General features: G+C 43.5%; 1 protein-coding gene across 1 annotated transcript; it reads right to left on the bottom strand.

Annotated features, from left to right (window-relative positions):
- Positions 1-4167: 4167 nt before the first annotated feature.
- LOC147957403 (uncharacterized) lies at positions 4168-6808 on the bottom strand. The gene is made up of 2 exons (XM_087531677.1): positions 6775-6808; positions 4168-6581 (listed from the first exon to the last, which is right to left on the bottom strand). The coding sequence occupies exons 1-2, from the start codon at positions 6806-6808 to the stop codon at positions 4168-4170; spliced, it is 2448 nt and encodes an 815-aa protein (XP_087387803.1).
- Positions 6809-26904: the final 20096 nt, after the last annotated feature.

Raw genomic sequence — 26904 nt, 5'->3', positions numbered from 1 at the left:
GCGAAGCCGCCACTGCGCCAGCGTCTGCAGCCCCCACGCCGCCCGCGGCCGTGGGAGGCTGCCTACCAGAGCCCGCCGGCGCAGCCCGCCGGCTACACCGCGCCCGCCGGCCGGGGCCGCCGCCCCGGGGAGCCAAGGCCCTCCAACTGAGTGGAGGCGCCAGATCCCGCCCCCACCATCATTGGGGCCGAGCACCCGCGCCTCGGAGGCCCTCAGGCGGTGGCGGAGGGAGGGGAGGCGAGGGGGAAACGCGGCGGCGGCGCTAGGGTTGGCCCCCGAGTCGCCTCAGAGGAGGCGACGCGGGGGAGCGGGGGTTAATGCGAGCGGGCTCCTCTAGAGAGAAAGTGGATGGAGAGGAAATATATTGTTTTGACACCATAAAAAAGTAGTGGTGGATTCCTGGCAATGCCGTCACTAATTTGAGCTCACCTATAAGCCTTTTCCAGTAGTGAATAGGGCTGCAAACGAGTCGAGCTCGAGCGAGTTGGAGTTGGCTCAGCTCAACTCATATGAAAATTCGAGCGAGCTCAAACTGAATGAAGCTCATGATCGAGCTGTAGAACATGACTTGTGCTCAGCTTGTAATGATCTCGAGTTGATCTCGAGCTAGTTTCAAGCTAAATGAGATGCTAAAAATTATAAATCTATCGATGAAAAACAAAAAAATTAAGGTGAATATGCTGGGAACCTTTGCCAAAAATATAGGATATTGAACACATAGTCGACCATGTGCCATAATTAGGCCTAAATCCTCTCTGCACTTAATTAAGTTTCCATGTTCGTTGGTAACTAAAATGGAGACAAATTATGGACAATATATATGGTAATAAATTATCTTATTTTCATTAACATATGGCATGATCATTTAACATAATGATATTCTGTCGAGCTATCGAGCTAAAATCGAGCGAGCCAACATTGGCTCAAGATCGGCTCGTTTCTTGGTCGAGCTACATAAAGTGTTCAAACTTAGCTTGTTTTTTTCCGAGTCGATCTCGAGCGGCTCACGAGCCTCGAGCTTTTCTTGCAGCCCTAGTAGTGAACAAGGAGAAGTTAGGATCATCTTCTTGACATCACTCCCAACTTAGAGTACCAACCAGCCCTTTCATAGCTGCAACACCTAATGACTGGCTACAACGTCAATGCATGTTGCATGTTGTAGCTCTGGCCTGGCTGCATGCACGTTGCAGTTATGTTGCAATCATCAAATAGAATTAAGAGTCGCATGTTGTAGCTCTGGCCTAGCTGCATGCATGTGAGCCGTGCCAATTTTTGGCGGTTCTACAAGAAGTTCCCAGGAACATTATCCATAATATAATCAAACATCATACTTTAATAGGACAAATTTGCGACAATCTTATGATGTAGCTCTGGCCCTGGCTGCATGCGAGCCGTGTCTATAGTAGGACAAATTCGCAGGCGACTCTATGGGAACTTCCCCAGAACATTATCCATAATCTAATCAAACATCGTATGACAAAAAGCTGGCAGAATTATATAATTCCCACATGATACGTATTTTATTAGTGTGTCTGTCAGTTCTTTGGCTTGTTAGCGAAACATTAACGTGTACCCAGCAGACTGACGAATGAGGACCGAGCAGACAATGTTACAAAATACTATCTCTGTACCAAAATATGAGACGTTTTTGCAGTTCAAATTTGATACAGAGGGAGTACATGATTAATATAGTGTACTTTGGAGTTTGGATGCTCCCGATCCGGCCGGCCGGGGAACAAATGAGATTGAACGTATCCATGGATCGGAGGTAACAAATTCAGGGCAGGACAAGGAAGAGCTAATATTTCAGTGGCCTAGCTAACATGGATAAAAATATGGTTGGTGTAATTTGTCGCCCGCTGTCTCAGCTGAACTGCATCTCCAGATCTAGATTGGGCGAAACTGACTTGTTAATTGATTGATTACCTACAGGCTACTTTACGTGAAATGAAGGATTGGAATCATGCATGCTGGCAGCTAGGCACACCCAGTAGTGATGCTAATTGCTACTTCCATTAGAGCAATTAATCACAACAATACTTTTACATATTGGCAGCCAAAGTTAACAACAATATAGCTGCATGATTTCTAGAATTTCATCTATTTTAAAGCGCAAGTAGAAGTGAAGTACTTTTTTCTAATGGAATATATAAGTTTGGTACCAAACATTTTGAATTTTGTACGTGGTCTTGGAAGCTTTGGCAGTATACAAGGTAGACATAGAAAGCTGAGGCATAAAACGAGACATACAACTCAACACTACTACTAAAATGTATCATATTAAGCATGAAAGGATACAAAATACAATAAGCATATGCCCTGCCTCTGCACGACTAGGATGCACACAACGAATACCAACACACGCAAAAAGATCACGTCGGCAAATAACAAAGCCATATAAGACAAAAACTATGCCTAGGAGGGGATAAAAAACAAAAAGAAAAGAAGAAGGGCAACATTAATCCTCGTTGCAACTGAAAATTGCGCACACACTAGGCAAGTAGGTAGTCATCAAAAGCCGTATGCAGATTCAAGAACATTCGTCTACGCACGCGTGATACAGATCGCATTGCGAGAGGAGGCGGCACCACCAAAATCTCATAGTGGAGACACTCCAGCTATCCCTCACCTCCAACGCAAGTGAATGTTAGTCGTAAATCTAGGTATGACCGACATCCCCCACATAATACACCATGAGCTGTCACTGCCTCACCAAGGATGCGATCTGCCACCATGAGCACTGTCGAGAAACCATGGCCCGGCCGTCTGCACGACCGGCCAGAATCATTGGCAGTGCCGATGCACACCACCTCGCTACAGCAGAAGGCAAGGAGGGATCGCCGCTACCCACTGTCACGCATCGTCTCCATGATTCATCCACAGAGACAAGGAAGTGACGTTTGCAGTGGAAACCACATACCAACTACGGGTCCCTCAAGCTAGTACCCTCTCCAAAACAATGCCCCAAGAGGGGTAACGATAGAAAGTGACATCAACCTCCGATACAGAAAATTGCATCTAGGGTTTCCCCAGAGCACCCGGGAAGGGAGACGAGCTGTAGTGAAGATGCCTTAAACAAGGTCGAAACACCCATGGGCATTGTCGTCGTTAGCTCTCTCTCTCTCTCTCTCTCTCTCTCTCTCTCTCTCTTGTGAGTTTTCTTGGTAAGCTCGTTCCGGCCAACACAAATCACCAAAAAGATACAAAAAATGAATTTGCACATTCCAGTGAAGAGAGTAATATTACAACCCATGTTAAGAGAATAAATCGAAGACTATTAATCATCTACTACCCTTCTGAAAAGGGTTTGTTCGACACCAACTTTTTTGGTTCGGTGATGTTCTTGGGGGTGCCAACGGCTGGAGATGCTCTAAGTGATCGTGCATGTCCAAACAAAATTCACGCCGACCTGGAGCTAGTTAGAGAAGAAGGCCAACACCTCGCCAACGCAAGGACACTTATTTAAAGAAAGAGAACAATAAGCTTCCCATGCAAACTTGCATTCAGAAAAAAGTAGCATAGGAGACATTCAAAAGAAAAAAAAAATCTGTTATAATATTACTCAGAACAAAATTGATAGAAAACTGAGCCGTTAGAACGAACCGCCCATCGGGAACATGGAGGTAGGGCTTGGTGTTTTAGCAAGCATCGACGCCTACACAGCTGGCCATGGCTTTGAGGACGAAGGGCGAGGAGCGGAGGGAAGGGAAGGCCATCATAAGTTATGGTACGCATAGGTATCCTATATGATCATTTGAACAGGTAAAGTTCAATCTTTTTTCAAAAAAGAAAATATATCATTGTCTGGACCTTGAGTTTTGCTCGACACCTCACACATGCAAAGAAATGATCTTGCATGTCAATAATCTTGTGATCTTCAGGTTCATGTCTAGTAGTCAGTAAACAAAACCCAAAAATACCCCTTTGCTCTCCTGACATATGCTCACAGTGTCATTCAGAAGATATCCCGATTTACCAATCAATCGGTCAGGACTCAGGAGTGACTAAATGAGATCACAGACTTTTATGAAGAAAATCACAACATTTTAACAACAAAAGATAATGGATGCACAAGTGCGCAGAACGCCAAGCCCTAGCTGGGAACAGCAGATCGCTACAAAACATATAATAAACAAAGGGAAGTTCGAGAATAAAAGGACTAATCAGTCAGTCCACTGGATACAACGTAGCATACCTTCTAGCTTTATTCCTCTTACGAGGGCCTTTGGTTGGTTTGACCATCGTAACTGGTGCTTCGTCTAATGCGGATGGTCCGAGGAACACCGGCGGATCCCTCGGCGGCAGTGGAATCTTCGGTGGCCAACTGAATGCGGGTGGGGGTTCACCATATGGTATCCCAAATTCTCCTATCTCCTCCTCCTCATCCTCGTATGTTATCTCCTCCTGCTCCTCTTCATAATAATACGGCATCTCAGATTCTGGTTTCTCCTGCTCCCCGTCCTCCTCATCCTCATCCTCATCATTATCATAGTCAAATTCTGGTACCTCATCCTCCTCCTCGTCCTCCACCTCATCGTCATCTGGACCGCTTTGGCCGATCTGAAATGGGACAGCATGTTGTGCCATAATCCAAACAATGGTCGTCAGGCCACCGCCATAGCTGAGCTGCTTGGCATGGGATTCCGGGCTGCATCCGGTGGCCGCATACAACAACTTGTCCACCCACACATTAAAGACAAGCTCCAACAGTTCTGGCATCTTCGACTGATTAGCCCTGAGCAGCTCAATGGCCAGATTAGCTCCGTCCCTGACGATACTAGCTTTATCATGCCCAAAACCCCAGCCCTGGTCTCTTTTCTTGTCAACCAGGATCCTGGCGAGATTCTCCTCTCTGCTGATCGTAGAACTTGAACTGGAGACTGCCGTGTCACCCCATACTTCCTGCAAATACTTGAGGGTTATTACGTACAGGCTGCGGAGCTCAAGGCCTGGTAGCATGTCTGGGCGCACGTCGACGAGGAACATGAGGTACCCCGACAGCACCTTGATCGCCTTGGCATGTGTCAGTTCCTTCTCGCCATGGAATATAGACTGATTCGAGCAGATGAGGAAAATTTGGGTGGCGATATGCCACACAAGGATGTCCTCCTGGAACTCACGGCCAAATGCTAGATGGAGTTTCTTCAGTTTTTTGTTGCGCCTCTTGACTGCCAACTGACCCCAGGACGTCGTGATCTCCTTCATGGAGTATACATCCTCATCTTTGTCAGCCTTCTCATAAGTGGACCTGAGTATTTTCTCTACCCGTTTGAACACCTTCCACTTGACATCATCTGAAAGCTTATATCCCATGTCCGGGTATCCGCCGCTGCATACAATGCTCTTGTGAGTGCACTTGCGCAGCAAGCTGTACTGCGGAACAGTGCCCGACCATCTTCTATGGCTGCTTGGACTCCTTGGAGCCGCCATGAATTGTAGCCGGGCAAGATCAAGCGACACAAGCATAGGACGGCTGTAGCGCCATATTCCTGTGTACAAATCCGCATGGTGAAGCGAGCTGGACTGCAGGAAAGCGTGCGCCCAGGTCGACCCAAGCGCTCTCAACACCCATCTTGCTTCCAGGAAAAAGGTAGCTGTTAGCAATACTGCGCTCATCATCAGGTCTGCATCTGATGCGGCATGGCGTTCTCGGCAGTAATACCCAAACAGCAACATTGCGGATGCGATAGCGGGGAGCGAGACCAAACGGATGCTGTAACCATGCCAAGTGTGGACGACGGCTGCCTTGGTGTAGAGGATGTCATACATGAGTGAGAGCTCCATCTCCACCACCTTGCACATATTCTCACACTTCAAAGTGAATATTTTTCTGCCTGTATCAAGGTCATCATCATTGGCATTTGACCCCGTGTGAACCGAAGAATCAGCCATGGCACGCTTGCAGAATAGAAGCATGTCGTGTGCCACCATCAGGGCTTCCTCATCATTCAAATCATTATCTACTCCCCTTCGAATCAGCAAGCCCGAGACCGAGCCCGAGCCAGCACAAGCAGTGCAGAATTTACTTGCTTGCTTCTTTTTTGAGAAATTACTTGCTTGCTTATTGCTTGAGCTGCAGATGTTGCCCAAGTTGCCTCGCCATAGCGCGAACGCCTTCTCAAAATACTTACAAGCACCTAAGATGAAAATGATGGTGGATGCTGCCATCAAAAGCCGGTCACCGCCGACGTACACGTACTTGTATAGGCCATAGCCAGCTGCGGTGACCTCCCCAATGGCGCCTACAAATTCACGCCCGGAGAGCGAATTGTCCTCCAGGGAGAAGGCGCTGATGTTGTCCGGGCCGCCAAGATGGTGAAGGAGGAACATCGCCGAGAAGGCCACCAGCTCGCGGCTCCGTGACTTAGTGTTGCCAATGTACAGGTTGCTGAGAGTGAATAGCGCGATCCAGTTGGATAGCTGGTACAACGCCCAAAGGATGGCCCTCCACAAGCGAGAGGCTGTACGTCGGCGGATGCCGGCGAGCAGCGTGAGGACAAGATGCGCGAGTAAGCTATACATGACCAACGCGTCCCATGAAAGCAGGATCTGCAGGATACTTGGTCTATAGATCTCGTCCGCTGAAATCAAATATTACGCATATGCAATTTCAGTAGTTTCATACGCAATTAATGCATCTATCTACAAGTAGCTACTTGTCCATCAGCAAATCTTGCTATTAATTCATGTACAACTGCTAGCTATACTATCTAATTGTTGCATGCATGCTTGAGAGATATCAGGATATAACTGGTGAGGTGAAGAAAAACATACCGGCCGCCGGCGCCTCGGACGGCTCGTTGTCCATTGATGGATGAATTAAGCTTGTACAGAGTACGTACCATGAAGCTTAGCAGTTACTCCATCTTAAGCAGGGAACATGTGGTGGGGCGTCACGCCGTCACGTGAAAACGGCATAGTTAAGTCTTAACTGCTCAACTACCTCTTTTGCTTTCACTAATTTTTACTAGGTAGTGCATGTGCAAGCATGTGTGCATGTGCAACCATGTACTAGGTAGTGCATGTGCAAGCATGTGTGCATGTGCAACCATATTATCAAACCTGTGCCTAGCCACTGGGACTGCAAAAGACGTTACGAGTTACTACTGTATCATGTTAGCAAACAAGTACCTTGTGCCTTCCTCTTTGACTATGTCATGGACTTTGGTGGATGCCGTCCTTGTCTACGTGGTGATGCATGTAATCTTTGTCCCACTGTACCACGACAGCAACCTTGTATGACTATGAGCTGGTGGGGAGGACACGCAAGCTGTCGCGCCTCTTTACTTTTTTTTTTGAGGGCATCGTGCCTCTCGACAAGTTTTTTTGAGAGGTAACCAAACTTTATTCATGAAAAGCCACAGATTATGGGGTACAGTTCAGACCCTGGGGTTGGCCGAACCAAACGTGACACCCCGGACCTAGCGATAGACTAAACTTGGTTAGACTGTGTGCTTCATAATTAACAGCATGACCTTCAAAAATAATCTTACAAAGAACCTGAGCTACCTTGAGATCAGTCTCATTAATTATAGAACCATAGCTACCTTTGTTGCTTCTTGCAATATCAGAGACTACATGTTTGGAGTCCGAAGCGATGATGAAATTCTGGGCATTAAGATCCTTTGCAAAAGCAAGCCCTTCTCTACATGTGATAGCCTCCAGAGTGGCTGCATCTTCAACTCCTTCTGTTACTAGTGTTGAGCTGCCCATATACCGACCGTTGCTGTCATGTCAAACGGCAGATGCCGAACCGCCTCTCCCTTTTCTGACGCCCGCATCTACGTGTATCTTGGCGTATCCAAACGGAGGGGCTTTTGGTCGTTACAGTGCCGTTGGTTGTGCATGCAAAGCCCAAACCGGCATAATCTCTTTAAGTTGGTCTAGCTCGATAATGAAACTCTCGACAAGTGACAACCTTCGTTATGGACTCATAGTGCAACTCGGAAGCTTCATGGCAGCCTATTTGGCATGCGCAACACCCCCAACCAGCTACCGCACGTACATTTTTGGGCCGGCTTTCCCGCACTAGTAGAAAAAAGGTCAAATGTCAAGCACATTAGTGCCGGTTTGCTTTTGAGCCGGCACTAATGTGTGCATTAGTGCCGCTTTCAACGGCTAGCCGGCCGCTTTCATTAGTACCGGTTCGTGGCTGACCTTTAGCACCGGTTCGTGCCACGGGCCGGGACTAAAGTGAATGGTGGCAGGATGTTATCAGTCCGGGGCCCCTTCAGCACCTTTAGTACCGGTTCGTGGCACGAACAGGTGCTAAAGGTCGTCCTACATAAACCCTTCGTCCACCGAGCTCGCTCTGTTCTTCCCCTTTCCCCTCTTCTCTTTGTTCTTCCCCTCTTCCTCTCGAGCTCATCACACATTTTGCCCAAAATTTGTCAAGATTTGAAGGCCCCCATCCATTCAAATGATCACAAAGGTTAACAACTTTGTCCTTTCATCTCTCATTGCTAGATTAGCTCTTGCAATGCTTTGTATAGTGATTAATTTATGAGTTTAGTAATTTGGGAGGAAATATATGTGCTAGTATTTGATTTATATGCAATTTGAGGTCAAAAATAACACTTAGTTTGCATATGTAGGTGTGGTTTTCTTTGTGCCTTATAAATCTCCGTCGTAACCACAGTCGATCGCCCACACCGTTCCGTCGCCGGCACCACCTTGTGCTGAGCCTCTTGTTCATGAATGTTTTACATTATCAAATTGATGTTTGTGTGATTTGGATATATAGTTACTCGTATAATTATCTTACCCGTACGTTGTTTGTTATACATAGTGCCATGATTTTGATATCCGTCCCCGTCGGCCCTCGTCCTTGTTATAATTCGGATGTGGTATATTCTCTTTTAAAACTACTTGTTGCATTTCGTGTTTATGACAAATTATGCCCATCAAGTTGACATAGATATTTTTGTCTAGGAGGTTTGTGAGCCGAAAATTCCAACCGACCCTATTGTCGAGAGGATAAATTTAGTTGAAAGAGAAAACGAGTATTTGAAAGAAAAATTGAAAAGAATTGAGGGGGAGAAGATGGAATTGGAGTTGCATGTTGCCGATGTCGTCGATGATCACAAGATCAAGATGGTGAAAGTGCGCTTGAAGATTAGAAAGATTAGAAAATATGCCATTGATAGTGAGGCTTGGTATCATTATGCTGTTGGATCAATTGTTACCTTAGTTGCGATCTTGATCGCATTTGTTGTTGCATTTAAATGCTTTAGCTAGAGAGTTATTTGTTTGTTGCATTTAAGTCTTGTATGAACTTTATGTATGAACTTGTATTAATTTGGTCTTTTCGGTGTTGTGTAATGAAGATGAGCCGACAATGGATCACTACAACAAGAACCCCCTTTAGCAACGCATGCATGTGTTGTCGTATGTCCATATATGCGTTGCTAAGGTCTACCCCAACGGATTAGTATGCGTTGCCGTTGGTGGCGTTGCAATGGTCTATATACATCCATTGGTAAACCACGTGGAAAAGCATTGCAAGACAACAACGTATAGAGCTAAAGGTTAGCAACATTTCATATGCGTTGGTGGCCACCCCACACAAACGAGTTTCAAATGGACATACCATGTCATTGCAATGACTAGATGCTTTCGCATATATGAACAATTTAATGTTATTTTATATACTGTGAACCAAAATTATTAGCCCAATGTAGATGGATAGGAGCGGCAATACAATAAGTAGGAATCCTCATAATATATTAAAAAGAATGTATTGCATTACAAAGAACACGATACAGATATTACATATGTGAAACCATCTAGTACAAGCCTTATTCTTGATCATTCAATCAACTATAGTGTTTGAAACATTACACTTGAAAATGACATTCTAATTATCTGGTAAAATAGCCATTCTTGACCTTGCAATCAACATCCATGCATCTTGAATTTATCTTGGCAATCAAGAACAACAATTGAATGAGATTAGTAACTTATGATAGAGAATATCAATAGAGCACAAAGTTATGGAGGAGGCAAAGAAAGGCTAAGGGTCATGACATTACTAGCTCTGTATGTGGAAAGGGAGAGTACTAGCCTACATCTAACAATCACTTTCGATCCTTGTTTTCCTATGAACAAAATGCTATATGTCGATTGAGTAACATAAACCTCAAAAGAACATACTAAGTAAGACACGAGGTAACCCCTAAAAAACCATGTAGATACTATAGTTAAAAGAAAATAATTCGCACCCAGCTAAATTTGGGTGTGTCTAAATTAGGTATTGTGATACATGCTCACAAATATGACTTACACATTGATTTACACATAGATGTGGGGCTAGCTAATAATCTGAATACAAAAAAATTCAACAGGAGTTTATTAATAAAAATACAGATGCAACCTATATCTGTGTACAGTGTACTAAATAAATTTTGCATCTCGCATCAACTTACTATATGAATCATCATAATAAACACTAGCAGAAGGGACATCGCCATGCTATGAAGTACACACACAGAGACTTCAAGTCTCGAACATTCTTGTAGACTGATAACATTCTATTCTCTCAGCTGCGACTTGCACAAGTTCTGAACTCGTTCAGATCAGAAACTGCATATTAAAGCACTGAGATGTTTGAACAACTGGATGGGGCTATTCATTTCGGACCATCAGCATGTATTTACTACAGTAATGATTATCCAAACATTATATATATTAACAATGATATGAATTCTGGAACCAACTGAATGATAATAGGTAACCAATAATCTTGATTATACATACATAGTTCAATATTTAAATTTTCCAGAGGCTTCAAATTCTTTTTAGGGCCTCTTAATATATAAGTGTTGATTTTTATATCTCCTAATCACAGCATGCACAAGTCTAGTAGATATACCTGTTAAGAGAAAGAACAAACAAACACATGTTGGCTGAAGCACGTAGTCAACTTCAGAACCTGTGAGGGAAGATGAAACTAAGGATTATACAATAAAAAGAAATATTAGGACAGATAGATGCATGTGGGCTTATTCCTATAGTACTACAGAAGCGTGTGACAGAAATCAGTAAGGATTCATAACACAAATAAGGAGGGGCTTTTGTCTCTTGAAAACAATCATGATGTCATAGATAATAGTGCTCACATATTAACTGATACTTGAAGAAATGTTCTTTGATAACATGGTCATATATAGGCTATTAACTAGGATATCTGGAGGTACTATCGACTTATTTAACTAATCTAACATGATCATCCTCACAAAGATATTGATTAATTATCCACGCACATAGAATCAAGAAATTAGAGCCTAATGCATCACAAGAAAGAACTATTGCTGAAATGCTACAAAAATTATTCCTGAATCAACAGGTACAGAGTACAGACAAGTGGTGAATTGTTCAACCACGGAAGAAAAAAGTCCACCCCTGAACATCTAAAACTGGGGCGGCAATATGCTTCTAGGTGTTACACTGATGATTTATTGCAAATTATTGTAATTGTCTGCTATTAGAGAAAATCTCTGGTACAACATAAAGGTAGCAGATGTAGTAATAATACAAGGGATCTTACACGCAGTAATTTTGAGCCTATGACAACAGAAGCGTTATTGTCTCTGCAGCAGATAAATCCATTGGTATTTGAACTTCCTACATGGAACTTACTGTGTTATAATCTTTAGGAAACAGGGTAAATTTTTCAAAAATATGCTGAATAAATCTAGCAGAAAATGAAAGAATCCATCAATAAGTCCAAATGATGTATGCTGCTTCAAAATCATTTTTTGATCCGGGACAAATCCCATTATCTCGACATTGTGCAAACATTATTAGAAGGAGGAAGACCTTACTGAACCATCTGCCATCGGTCGATGTAGTCGAGGACTCGATGTGGAACAGCACGGTCGAGCCCGAGCCGGCAGCCACGCGCGCGGATACGGGGGTAATGGGCAGACAAACGAGAGGAGACGTGGGAGCTGCGCTAGCAAACCATGGCAGCTAGGGTTCCTGAGGGGCCGCGTGCAGGGGCGTGGATGACTCGCCACGGCAATGGATTAAAGGAGCAGCGAGGGGTTCCCGAGCCCATGAGCGGGTCAGCGGGGGAGTGGAGGACGTCGCGACGGCTGGGGATTGGAGGAGAGAAGTAAGGCGGAGCCGGGAGGTTGAGCGGCGGCACGGAGGAACTCGCCACGGCACAGGAATAGAGAAAAAGCACGGGGGAATGGGCTGGTGAGCGGCGGCGTAGAAAAGCACTGGATCTAGCCGGAGTCGGAGGTTGTGGCAGCAGCTTTTGCAGCCACGAAGCTCGTGAGAAAGGAATCACCCAATCAGCGGAGAGAGGTGATTGATATAAAATATTTCACTCTTTTCTGTTGCGCGATATTTGGATGGGGTGGTGCTTCCAGATAATGTGGAGATGAGTATGGGAAGGTTACCACTTCGTGGGAGGTGGGAGGTGGGAGGTGGTGGAGCACCAACAACACATGTTATGTTTCGTTGCTACATATCCGTTGTTAAAGGTGGGTTTTTGTTGTAGTAGATGTATGATGACCGATGCTCTTCCGAGTTCATTAATGGCGTGCAAACTTTTTTGCTTGCGGATGAGGCACACAAGCGGGCGGATGGTTTTATGCCTTGTCCATGTTTAGTTTGTAAGAATGATCACAATTACTCTACGTCAAGAACCATTCACGTCCACATGTTTAAGTCCGGTTTCATGCCCCACTATAATGTTTGGTCCAAGCACGCAGAAAGAGGGGTTATGATGGAAGACAATGAAGAAGAAGAGGACGACGACAGCTATCCTGGCCATGGGTTCCCTGAATACGATGATACAACAATGGGTGAAGAAGCTGAGCCGATAATGCGGGAAGAAGCTGAAGAAGAGGCATCAGATGAGACCGCTGATGATCTAGGTCGGACCATTGCCGATGCAAAGAGAAACCGCGCAAGTGATTTGGAGAAGAAGAAGTTGCAGCGCATGTTAGAGGATCACAAGAAATTGTTGTACCCGAATTGCGAAGCTGACAAGAAAAAGTTGGGCACCACACTGGAATTGCTGCAATGGAAGGCAGAGAATGGTGTATCTGACAAGGGATTTGGAAAGTTGCTGGTAATGATAAAGAATATGCTTCCAAAGGACAACGAATTGCCCGAGAGTACGTACGAAGCAAAGAAGGCTGTCTGCCCTCTAGGGTTAGAGGTGCAGAAGATACATGCATGCCCTAATGACTGCATCCTCTACCGCGGTGAGTACGAGGATCTGAACGCTTGTCCGGTTTGCGGTGCATTGCGCTATAAGATCAGGCGCGATGATCCTGGTGATGTCGAGGGCGAGCGTCCCAGGAAGAAGATTCCTGCCAAGGTGATGTGGTATGCTCCTATAATACCACGGTTGAAACGTTTGTTCCAAAACAAAGAGCACGCCAAGGCGATGCGATGGCACAGAGAAGACCGTAAGAAAGACGGAAAGTTGAGAGTACCCGCTGACGGGTCACAGTGGAGAAAAATCGAGAGAAAGTACGGGAAGGAGTATGCAGATGACGCAAGGAACGTATGGTTTGGTCTAAGCGCAGATGGCATTAATCCTTTTGGAGAGCAGAGCAGCAACCATAGCACCTGGCCTGTGACTCTATGTTTGTATAACCTTCCTCCTTGGTTGTGCATGAAGCGGAAGTTCATTATGATGCCAGTGCTCATCCAAGGCCCTAAGCAACCCGGCAACGACATTGATGTGTACCTAAGGCCATTAGTTGAAGAACTCTTACAGATGTGGAATGGAACAGGTGTACGTGCGTGGGATGAGCACATGGGGGAAGAATTTGACCTAAAGGCCTTGCTGTTCATGACCATCAATGATTGGCCTGCTCTCAGTAAACTTTCAGGACAGACAAACAAGGGATACCGCGCATGCACGCACTGTTTGGATGATACCGACAGTATATATTTGGACAATTGTAGGAAGAATGTACCTGGGACATCGTCGATTTCTTCCGAGTAGGCATCCTGTAAGAAAGAAACGCAAGAATTTCAAAGGTGAGGCGGATCACTGGACGAAGCCTCGCCACCGTACTGGTGCTGATGTACATGATATGGTTAAGGATTTGAAGGTAGTCTTTGGAAAGGGTCCCGGCGGACAACCTGTCCCGAATGACGCTGACGGACGCGCACCCATGTGGAAGAAGAAATCTATATTTTGGGACCTGCCCTATTGGAAAGACCTAGAGGTCTGCTCTGCAATCGACGTGATGCACGTGACAAAGAATCTTTTGCGTGACCCTTCTTGGCTTCTTGGGCGTGTATGGGAAGACAAAAGATACACCTGAGGCATGGGAGGACCAGCAACGTATCCATGGAAAAGACGGCAAACATCAGGGTCATGCCAGCTACGCTCTTACCAAAGAAGAGAAGGAAATAATAATACTTCAAGCATACTAACTAAGCAATTATGTCTTCTCAAAATAACATGGCCAAAGAGAGCTATCCCTACAAAATCATATAGTCTGGCTATGCTCCATCTTCACCACACAAAATATTTAAATCATGCAAAACCCCGATGACAAGCCAAGCAATTGTTTCATACTTTTGATGTTCTCAAACTTTTTCAATCTTCACGCAATACATGAGAATGAGCCATGGACATAGCACTATAGGTGGAATAGAATGGTGGTTGTGGAGAAGACAAAAAGGGAGAAGATAGTCTCACATCAACTAGGCGTATCGACGGGCTATGGAGATGCCCATCAATAGATATCAATGTGAGTGAGTAGGGATTGTCATGCAATGGATGCACTAGAGCTATAAGTGTATGAAAGCTCAACAAAAGAAACTAGTGGGTGTGCATCCAACTTGCTTGCTCACGAAGACCTAGGGCATTTTGAGGAAGCCCATCATTGGAATATACAAGCCAAGTTCTATAATGGAAGATTCACGCTAGTATATGAAAGTGACAACATAGGAGACTCTCTATCATGAAGATCATGGTGCTACTTTGAAGCACAAGTGTGGTAAAAGGATACTAGCATTGCCCCTTCTCTCTTTTTCTCTCATTTTTTATTTTTTTTATTTAGCCCTTTTCTTTTTTTTATGGCATCTTTTCTCTTTTTTTGTTTGGGCTTCTTTGGCCTCTTTTCTTTCTTTTTTTTATTTGGGCTTTTTTGGCCTCTTTTATTTATTTTTCGTCCGGAGTCTCATCCCGACTTGTGGGGGAATCATAGTCTCCATCATCCTTTCCTCACTGGGACAATGCTCTATTAATGATGATCATCACACTTTTATTTTATTACAACTCAATAATTACAACTCGATACTTAGGACAAGATATGACTCTATATGAATGCTTCCGGCGGGGTACCGGGATATGCAATGAATCAAGAGTGACAAGTATGAAAGAATTATGAACAGTGGCTTTGCCACAAATACTATGTCAACTACATGATCATGCTAAGCAATATGACAATGATGAAGCGTGTCATAATAACGGAACGGTGGAAAGTTGCATGGCAATATATCTCGTAATGGCTATGGAAATGCCATGATAGGTAGGTATGGTGGCTGTTTTGAGGAAGGTAAATGGTGGGTTTATGGTACCGGCGAAAGGTGCGCGGTACTAGAGAGGCTAGCAAAGGTGGAAGGGTGAGAGTGCGTATAATCCATGGACTCAACATTAGTCATAAAGAACTCATATACTTATTGTAAAAATCTACAAGTTATCAAAGCAAAGTATTACGCGCATGCTCCTAGGGGGATAGATTGTTAGAAAAAGACCATCGCTCGTCCCCGACCGCCATTCATAAGAAAGACAATCAATAAATAAATCATGCTCCGACTTCGTCACATAACGGTTCACCATACGTGCATGCTACGGGAATCACAAACTTCAACACAAGTATTTCTCAAATTCATAACCACTCAACTAGCATGACTCTAATATCACCATCTCCATATCTCAAAACAATTATCAAGTATCAATCTTCTCATAGTATTCAACACACTCGTAAGAGAGTTTTATTATTCTTGAATACCTAGCATATTAGGATTTTTAAGCACATTACCATGCTATTTAAGACTCTCAAAATAATATAAGTGAAGCATGAGAGTTCATCTATTTCTTCAAAATAAAACTACCACCATGCTCTAAAAGGTATAAGTGAAGCACTAGAGCAAATGACAAACTACTCCGAAAGATTTAAGTGAAGATCAATGAGTAGTTAAATAATTATTTAGCTCTGTGAAGACTCTCTAACATTTAATAATTTCAGATCTTGGTATTCTATTCAAACAGCAATCAAAGCAAAATAAAATGACATCTAAGAATAGCAAACATCATGTGAAGAAGCAAAAACTTAGGATCAACCGATACTAACCGATAATTGTTGAAGAAGAAAGGTGGGATGCCAACCGGGGCATCCCCAAGCTTAGATGCTTGAGACTTCTTGAAATATTATCTTGGGGTGCCTTGGGCATCCCCAAGCTTGAGCTTTTGTGTCTCCTTAATTCCTCTCATATCACGGTCTCCCTAAATCTCAAAAGCTTCATCCACACAAAACTCAACAAGGACTCGTGTGATAAGTTAGTATAAACCATTGCAAAAACCTTATCATACTCTATTGTAGCAAATCACTAAAATTGTTATTCAACATTGCATACTAAATGCCTCTGCATATTTAATATCCTATCCTCAAATAGAATCATTAAAGAAGCAAACATATGCAAACAATGCAAATATAACAGCAATCTGCCTAAACAGGGTAGTCTGTAAAGAATGCTGCAACATCCATACTTCCCTAGCTCCAAAAATTATGAAAGAAAATTCCCACTGTAGTAAATTTATCAGAGCTTAATATGCAAAAGGTTTCAGCATTTTATCACATTCTTACTTTTCTAGGGAATTATTGCAACAGCGGCAAACTTTTTGTTTTCAAACAGCAACATGTATACTTGTAACATAGGCATAGTAAGGGCTATCAATGCCACTTTTATTGAAATAAAAGATGCAAAACATTGTTATAATCAGCAAGCAAATTCTAACAAAATAAATTGACGCTCCAAGCAAAACACATATCATGTGGTGAATAAAAATATAGCTCCAAGTAAAGTTACCGATGAACGAAGACGAAAGAGGGGATGCCTTCCGGGGCATCCCCAAGCTTAGGCTCTTGGCTATCCTTGAATATTACCTTGGGGTGCCTTGGGCATCCCCAAGCTTAGGCTCTTGCCACTCCTTATTCCATAGTCCATCGAATCCTTACCCAAAACTTGAAAACTTCACAACACAAAACTTAAAGTAGAAAACTCGTAAGCTCCGTTAGTATAAGAAAATAAATCACCACTTCAAGGTACTGTAATGAACTCATTCTAAATTCATATTGGTGTAATATCTACTGTATTCCAACTTATCTATGGTTCATACCCTCCGATACTACTCATAGATTCATCAAAATAAGCAAACAACACATAGAAAACAGAATTTGTCAAAAATAGAACAGTCTGTAGTAATCTGGATCAAACGTATACTTCTGGAACCCCAAAAACTCTAAAATAAATTGCTGGACCTGAGGAATTTATCTACTCCCTCTGTTCACTTTTGTAAGTCGTTTCAGACAACTCAAAATAGGCTGTTTTGCACATTGTCCGAAATGTCTTCAAGGTCTTATAAAAGTGAACAGAGGGAGTATTAATCATCTGCAAAAAGAATTAACTAAATAGCACTCTCCAAATAAAAATGGCAGCAATTCTCGTGAGCGCTAAAGTTTCTGTTTTTTACAGCATGATCAAGAAGACTTGGCACAAACACTAATTAAAAGCATAAAACCACATCTAAGCAGAGGCTAGATGAATTATTTATTACTAAACAGGAACAAAAAGCAAGGAACAAAAATAAAGTTGGGTTGCCTCCCAACAAGCGCTATCGTTTAATGCCCCTAGCTAGGCATGATGATTTCGATGCTCACATAAAAGATAAGAATTGAAACATAAAGAGAGCATCATAAAGAATATGACTAGCACATTTAAGTCTAACATACTTCCTATGCATAGGGATTTTGTGAGCAAACAACTTATGGGAACAATAATCAACTAGCATAGGTAGGCAAAACAAGCATAACTTCAAAACTTTAAGCACATAGAGAGGAAACTTGATATTATTGCAATTCCCACAAGCATATATTCCTCCCTCATAATAATTTTCAGTAGCATCATGAATGAATTCAACAATATAACTATCACCTAAAGCATTCTTTTCATGATCTACAAGCATAGAAATTTTATTACTCTCCACATAAGCAAATTTCTTCTCAGTCGGAATAGTGGGAGTATCATAAGAGACTTGAATACTATAAATTGTTTCCACATTAAAAGAGTAATGTTCAGAGAAATGGTACTCATAATCATGACAAGTTTTATAAATATAATCATCACTACTCTTCATAGCATAAGTTTCATCACAATAATCATCATAAGTAGCAACTTTGTCCTTATCATAACAACTTTGCATATCAAAACTTGGAAGACTAAAAATATCGTCATTAATAAACATAGCATCCCCAAGCTTGGGACAAACATTAATTGCAGCAAATATATTCTCAAAAACATCATCTTCATCAAACATAGCTTCCCCAAGCTTGGGCCTTTTCATATCATAAGCATAATCACTCTCATCATTAATAGTATAGATAGCACCAATAGTATAGCAATTATCATATTCTTCCAAGCAAGTGCCAAAAAGATTTTCAAGATCATAAGAAGTATCATTATCTTCCACAATTATATTTTCATGAGGCACAATAGTAATAGGAGCAGCATTATTTTGAAGAGATATCTTTTTACCTCTCTTCCTTTTTCTTTTCTTCTTCTTCACCACATCATGTGTGGGCTCAATCCTCTTTTTGGAGCTCCTTATTAATGAGATTGGTTGAATAGGAGGCTCTTCCTCATTACCTGATTCATCATAAGAAATAATAGGAGGGTATTGGGAAGTCTCTTCCCTTTCATTAGTATTCTATTCATCTTCTATTTGTTTTCTTTTCTTTATGTAGTTGGCAATATAAGGATTTTCAGTACAATTCACCGCACAATACATATAAATTTCCTCTAGATCAAAATGAAGAACTCTATCAAGATTAAATTTTGGAATACCCTCAGTTATACGTTTCATTTCTTCATAACCCAAAAGAAGGCTAAGCTCTTTATGATGCTCAAGGGTAATCAAATTATCACAATGTTTGGACACGACTTGATCATGAAACAAATAGCATTGGAGCTTTAAATGGCCATGTTCATTGGAAAGTTCACAAGGGGCGCGAAAAATATTGAATTTTTCAGCACAATCATCAAGACTTTCTTGCAACGATTTAGTTTCTAAGTACTTATGCCTCTTGCAATATCTATCTTCCCTATTTGGTGTGTACTTACAAACCTAGTCTACTCCACAAAAATTGACATGTTTATAGGAGACATTTTCATCATAACTAGTGCAATCATCATTAGCATCATGGATATTCAAAGAATTCGTACTAACAAAATTGCAATCATGCTCATCATTCAAATATTTAGTGCCAAACATTTTAGAGATTTCTTCTTCTAGCACTTGAGCACAATTATCTTTTCCATCATACTCATGAAAGAAATTAAAAAGGTGAAGCGTATGAGACAAACTCAATTCCATTTTTTATAGTTTTCTTTTATAAACTAAACTAGTGATAAAACAAGAAACTAAAAGACTCGATTGCAAGATCTAAAGATATAACTTCAAGCGCTAACCTCCCCGGCAACGGTGCCAGAAAAGATCTTGATGTCTACTACACAACCTTCTTCTTGTAGACGTTGTTGGGCCTCCAAATGCAGAGGTTTGTAGGACAGTAGCAAATTTCCCTCAAGTGGATGACCTAAGGTTTATCAATCCATAGGAGGCGTAGGATGAAGATGGTCTCTCTCAAGCAACCCTGCAACCAAATAACAAAGAGTCTCTTGTGTCCCCAACACACCCAATACAATGGTAAATTGTATAGGTGCACTAGTTCGGCGAAGAGATGGTGATACAAGTGCAATATGGATAGTAGATAATAGTTTTTGTAATATGAAATAATAAAAACAGCAAGGTAGCAAGTGATAAAAGTGAGCGTAAACGGTATTGCAATGCTAGGAAACAAGGCCTAGGGTTCATACACTGGTAGAAAAAGGGCATGTAGTCCCGGTTCGTAAGGGCCTTTTGTCCCGGTTCTGGAACCGGGACTAAAGGGTCGGTACTAATGCCCTGTCCCTTTAGTCCCGGTTCGATCCAGAACCGGGACAGATGGGCCTCCACGTGGCCTGTGCGCGGAGCCCAGGAAGGAGACCCTTTGGTCCCGGTTGGTGGCACCAACCGGGACCAATAGGCATCCACGCGTCAGCATTTCTGTGGCTGGGGTTTTTGTTTGTTTTTTTGAAGGGGGGGGGGGGGTTGGGGGTTTTGGGGGGTTAATTTAGGTGTTTCATATATTGTGTTAGGTAGCTATAATTAATAGAGAGAAGTGTCCTCCCTTATGTCCGTGCTTGGTCGACGCTACGTACTATACATACATATAGAGAGGACTAGACACGCTAGCTAGCTAGTAAGCAAACAAAGGAAATAGAAGATCGTCATGAACATATATGCATACAGAGAGAAGTGATATCGACCACCTCTCCTTCTCCGAGAGATTGGTCGAACAACAAGTTCTCGTATATCTATTCGACACTATCGGCTACATATATACAATAATTATCTCTTACAAATATAATCATACGGACTCATGGTCCACATAGTATTCTCCGTCTTCAGGGATCACGTGGTCAAGAAAAAATGCCGCCAATTCCTCTTGAATTGCTCGCATGCGAGCTGGTGCTAGGAGTTCATCCCGCTTCCGAAACATCTAATTTGAAGAAGGGGGTCAATACATATATATATGAATGAATGAAACTCAACATAGATGATGGTAATAAAATAAAATTGTGAATGTTGTTATTTACGTACTTCATATTGTTCGTCAGAGTACCCACCCCGCTCACAGGTCGTGTGGCGGATGGACTCGCAGATGTAGTATGCACAGAAATCATTCCCTAGTTCCTGCCACAACCACTTTACAAGAAATAGAGGTCAATCAAACTGATAAGCAAGAATGCTAAATGGTATTGATGAAACTAGCGCTTGAATAACTAGCTAGGAGATGCGTGGAACATGCTACTATAGTACTTACTTTCGGGTGTCTAAATTCCAGCTCCTTCGGCAGTCCCGGAACTTTTCTGGTGAATTTTCTCCAAACCCTGCCGGACAAAGAAAACAATTACTTGATATCAGGAAATGAACAAAGTTGCTGATATGGTGGATAATGATCGATTTAACTTCTTGAGGATTTCAGTCATGTCCGCATACTCCTGGGGATCTTTTCGTTTAGAGTCCAAGACAGTTACTACTCCCCGCTCAAGCCTAATCTCTAGGAGAATATAGTGGTACCTGCGCACGCATGCATAACTCATCAATTACATTACTATAACCTGGACTAATATATAAGGGAAACCGAATATGCACAAGACAGTAACACTCACTTGAAGTTGTAAGGAAAGAGTATTATATCTTTGTTTTCATTTTTTTAATGATCGTAGCAAGTTGGCCTCGGTATCTTCAGGACGATGTTCAACCTCAGTTGCATCTATAAGATATGTGTTAACGAACCCAATATCACTGATTTGTCTTTTCTTCAATTCGGCGATCTTCAATCTGCATAATATAGTGAGGATAATTATAAATACATGCAATGAAAGAGATGAGCTATATAGAGAGACTTAATGACAGAAGTAGTAGTACTTACAGACAGTAGCAGGTGACCATTGTTTTATCGAGGGCCAATTGATTGAAAAACTGATAGAACTCCTCAAATGGAATAGGCAACAGTTCAATTCCAACGAGGTCATGCTCCGGTTTAACTCTCGCATACAAAGTACTCCTCCCCCCAAACTCTCTGCAGATTTTCAAGTACCAATCATGTAATCTTCGCATCATCGTTGTTAAAGATTTTTCATCTTTGACGAGAGGCTTCCCGTACTCATATCTGTGTATCTCCACCTCCATGGGATCATAATGTACATCGTCGGGCAGGTAATCGTCAACATTGCAATAACCGGGCACCATCCTCGGATCGACGATGTCGCTAGGCACCTTGAGCGGGGGGCACGATTGCTTCGCTTGTTCGCCGAGCTGGGCAATTTGTTTCCCAGCTGCTCGTCGTTCTTTCAGCCTTTGATCACTGACTGTACTTCCCGACCGCTCCGCTTCGGCCCATGTCTTTGCAATAATGCGCTCATAGTTGCCTTTCGGCGGAGACTTGGGTGGTTTTGCCAGGGCAGCCAGAGTGCGCTTCACTTTCACCGGATCTACCTTCTCCTCCGGAGGTGGATGTCTCTTTGCTTTCAACCCTTTAAACCAGTCATCCACTTCGGTTCACGCGATCTTCGTGTTCTCCTCCGGGGTCCTCGCGTATGGTAACTTCTGTGGACTCTTCAGAGAAGGACCGAATCTGTATGTCCTCCCGCCTCTGGTTGTACTGCTAGACGCCGGCCGAGCAGACAGAGCGGTTGTCTTCTTTACTTGCTTACGAGGCGGAGGAGAAGGACTACGACGCGCCGGAGCAGCTACCAGAGCGGCGGCGGGTCTCTTCCGCCCTTGCTGACGAGGCGGAGAAGGAGGAGGCTGGCTGCTCGGGCGCGCCGGCGCAGGCGGAGAAGGAGGCGGAGTGCCACCACGCGCCGGAGAAGGAGCCGGCCGAGGGCCCTGATCGTCACTCGTCGGAGGAGGAGGCGGTGGAGGAGGCGGAGTGCCCTGACTCGTCGGAGGAGGAGGAGGAGGCGGAGGCGTCCAGTTCGGAAGGTTGATGAGCTCCTTCCGCTATAGGCATGGAGTCTTCAGAGCAGACCCAGCCGAGTCTCCCCTTCACCGGTAGGGTGGTCAAGCTGGAGGTCCTCAAATCCCTTCGTTATTTCATCCACCATCACCCTAGCATATCCTTCTGGAATCGGCCGGCAGTGAAAAGTTGCGCCGGGTTCAGTAGGATAAACAGAGGCAACAGCCGCCTTGACCTTCAAATTCATCCATTGCGTCATAAGGAGGCAATTTTGAGACTCCGTGATAGCATCCACGGGATAGCTGGCAGGAGCCGTCAAGGCATGCTCCGGCTGAAGCAGCTCGGTGGAAGCCACGCTGCTTCTGCGCTGAGATGGCGGGGTAGCTTCGGGGAAGCTTCGGCAGTACGTTTGCTGCGATTTGCTTCTCGTTCCTCTATCGCGTCTACCCTTGCTTGCAGCGCCTGCATTTGGGTCTTCTGCACTTTTTTCCTCCCCTCATGGGATTTGTAACCGCCTGCGTCCGGAAACCCAACCTTCCACGGAATGGAGCCTGGCATGCCTCGTGTCCGTCCAGGGTGCTCAAGATTCCCGAGGGCCATTGTGAGCTCGTCGTTCTCTCTGTCTAGAAAGAATGTCCCTTCCTGCGATGCTTCGATATACTGCTTAAGCTTCCTGACTGGTATGTCCATTTGATCATTCGTCCAAATGCACTTCCCTGTTACAGGGTCCAAGGTTCCGCCAGCCCCGAAGAACCAAGTCCGGCAACGGTCTGGCCAGTTAATTGTCTCTGGTTCGATCCCTTTATCAACCAGATCATTCTCAGTCTTGGCCCACTTAGGCCGGACTACGAGGTAGCCACCTGACCCCGTGCGATGGTGAAGCTTCTTCTTCGCAGCATTTTGCTTGTTTGTCGCCGACATCTTCTTACTCTTTTCCGATGTCTTGTGGGCCACAAATGCGGGCCAGTGATCTCTGATCTTCTCATATCTGCCCTTGAATTCTGGTGTCTCATTATTTTCGACAAACTTATTCAGCTCTTTCTTCCACCTCCTGAATAGTTTTGCCATCCTCTTAAGAGCAAAAGACTTGATTAATTGCTCTTTAACTAGGTTCTGTGGATTATCCTCTGGCGGTAGGGTGAAATTTGACTTTAGCTCAGTCCAAAGATCATTTTTTTGCATATCATTGACATAAGACACCTCAGGGTCTTCTGTACCCGGCTTAAACCATTGCTGGATGCTTATCGGGATCTTGTCCCTAACCAGAACCCCGCACTGAGCAACAAATGCGTTCTTTGTTCGGATGGGTTCAATCGGTTGGCCGTCGGGCGCGATTGCTATGATCTCAAACCTTTCATCCGAGCTCAACTTTTTCTTCAGGCCTCGTCTCTTTACTGAAGTTGTGCTCGATCCGGAGGGCTAGAAAAAAGAACAAAGACTTAATTTATATGTGTACATACCAAAACAATGAATGCATCAATCAGCTAGTTAGCACAGGCTTAACTAATACATATACCTGGCCGGACTCGGTTCGGTCACCGGAGCCGTCATCACGGTCTCCTTCTTGCACCGGCATTGGGTCACCGGAGCCGTCCTCATGTTCTTCTTCTTGAACCGGCATTAGGTCACCGTAGCCAGCTTCTTCACCCTCTCCTTCCAGACCATCGGTGTCGTTGAGAAACAACGAGACGGCATCACTTCCTTCTGCGATTATGTCCCTCAACAATGCTTCTTTTGCTTCGTCTCGGGCGGTGTCCATAGTTTCTACAAATATTTACAACATGGCAATTATTTTTCAAACATGACAGATGGATATATTAGTGGCAAACGTAGAACTAGCTACCTAATCATAGTAAGGAATCATATATATTAATTAGTGGCCTCGACGCTGCTTCTCTAGGGTTTGGGGTGGCCTTGACAACGCTTCAATGGTTTGGGGTGGCCTCGAGAACGCTTCAAGGAGGGGGTAATATCGACCCCCCCACACGTGTTGAAGCTATCGGGAGGGGGTATATATCGACAACGATGACACTACATCTACGTCCCTCGACGACCCTCGTTCCCGATAAAAAAAGAGGAAGAAGAAGAAAAAAAAGAGGAGAAGAAAGAATAGAGGAGAAGATCTCCTCTATTCTTTGTTCTCCTCTTTTTTTTCTTCTTCCTCTTCTTTTTTTATCCTCTTCTTCCTCTCATGTTCGAGAGCATCGCCGAGGGGTCGGGAGGTTGCCTAGTGTCAAAGGATCCAACAAAACCATGTCTTCATCATTAGGCGAAAGTAACATGTGCATGATGGTACGAAGCTCTCCAAAGTTATTTTGGAACGGAGTCCTAGATAGGATAATTCGCTTTTTGGTACAAAGTTCAGCAAGAACCTTCCAAATATCGTTATTTGGAAGGCCTTTGCTGAAATTCATACAAGAAGGCAAATTATCCTATCCGGGACACCATTCCAAAATAATTTTGGAGGACTTCGTCATGCCCTGGTTACTTCTGGCTAATGATGAAGCCATGGATTTTTTCAATACTTTGACACTAGGAAACCTCTCTCGACCCCTCGGCGATCCTCGACCCCTCGAACCCTCGACGACCCTGGAACCCTTGACCCCTCGGCGATCCTCTTCTTCCTCTCATGTTCGAGAGGATCGCCGAGGGGTCGGGAGGTTGCCTAGTGTCAAAGGATTCAACAAAACCATGTCTTCATCATTAGGCGAAAGTAACATGTGCATGATGGTACGAAGCTCTCCAAAGTTATTTTGGAACGGAGTCCTAGATAGGATAATTCACTTTTTGGTACAAAGTTCAGCAAGAACCTTCCAAATATCGTTATTTGGAAGGCCTTTGCTGAAATTCATACAAAAAGGCAAATTATCCTATCCGGGACACCATTCCAAAATAACTTTGGAGGACTTCGTCATGCCCTGGTTACTTCCGGCTAATGATGAAGCCATGGATTTCTTCAATACTTTGACACTAGGAAACCTCTCTCGACCCCTCGGCGATCCTTGACCCCTCGAACCCTCGACGACCCTGGAACCCTCAACCCCTCGACGATCCTCTTCTTCCTCTCATGTTCGAGAGGATCGCCGAGGGGTCGGGAGGTTGCCTAGTGTCAAAGGATTCAACAAAACCATGTCTTCATCATTAGGCGAAAGTAACATGTGCATGATGGTACGAAGCTCTCCAAAGTTATTTTGGAACGGAGTCCTAGATAGGATAATTCGCTTTTTGGTACAAAGTTCAGCAAGAACCTTCCAAATATCGTTATTTGGAAGGCCTTTGCTAAAATTCATACAAAAAGGCAAATTATCCTATCTGGGACACCATTCCAAAATAACTTTGGAGGACTTCGTCATGCCCTGGTTACTTCCGGCTAATGATGAAGCCATGGATTTCTTCAATACTTTGACACTAGTAAACCTCTCTCGACCCCTCGGCGATCCTCGACCCCTCGAACCCTCGACGACCCTGGAACCCTCGACCCCTAGACGACCCTGAAATAAAAAGAGGAGAAGAAGAAAGGAATATCTAGAGGAGAAGATCGAAGAAAAAAAGAAGAAAAAAAATAGGAGAAGAAGAAAGGAATAGAGGAGAAGAAGAGAAGAAGAAAAAAATATCTAGAAGGAATATTCTATTTTCTCTTCTTCTCCTCTATTCCTTTCTTCTTCTCCTCTTCTTTTTTTCTTTTCCTTATTTATTTTTCCCCTTCTTCCTCTCCTCTTCTTCTCCTTTCTTCCTCTTCTTATTTTCCTTTTTCCTCTCCTTCTTTTTCTTCTTCTTCCTTCTTTCTAGCTAGATATATAAAACTTTTCTAAAAATGTAACTTTTGCATATATACATGGAAAAAATTGTTATCGGGGAGGGAGTATATCGACCCCCCCCTCGACCCTCTTTTACTTCTTCTTCCTTCTTCCTCTTTTCTTCTCCAACACAAAACACATCTCATCTCATCTCATCTCATTTCATCCAAAAATAATTCTTTGCATATGAACATACATACATTTACTTTTTTTCTTAAATGTTACATATGAACATTTTCTTAAATGAGCATATGAACATTTTTTTTAAAATATTAATGAGC

This window comes from Triticum urartu, chromosome 7A, assembly GCF_056163025.1.
Source record: "Triticum urartu cultivar PI428250 chromosome 7A, HENAU_Tu73, whole genome shotgun sequence".
Taxonomy (NCBI): Eukaryota; Viridiplantae; Streptophyta; class Magnoliopsida; order Poales; family Poaceae; genus Triticum; species Triticum urartu.
The sequence above is the reverse complement of the archived record's forward strand: the minus strand, read 5'-3'. Positions and strand labels throughout refer to the sequence as shown.

Bases quoted from the DNA above. Each gene is read 5' to 3' on its own strand.
- LOC147957403 (XM_087531677.1), bottom strand. From the start codon at position 6,808: ATGGACAACGAGCCGTCCGAGGCGCCGGCGGCCG. The intron at 6,582-6,774 runs GTATGTTTTTCT...ATTTGATTTCAG, and splicing joins GTCCGAGGCGCCGGCGGCCG to CGGACGAGATCTATAGACCA.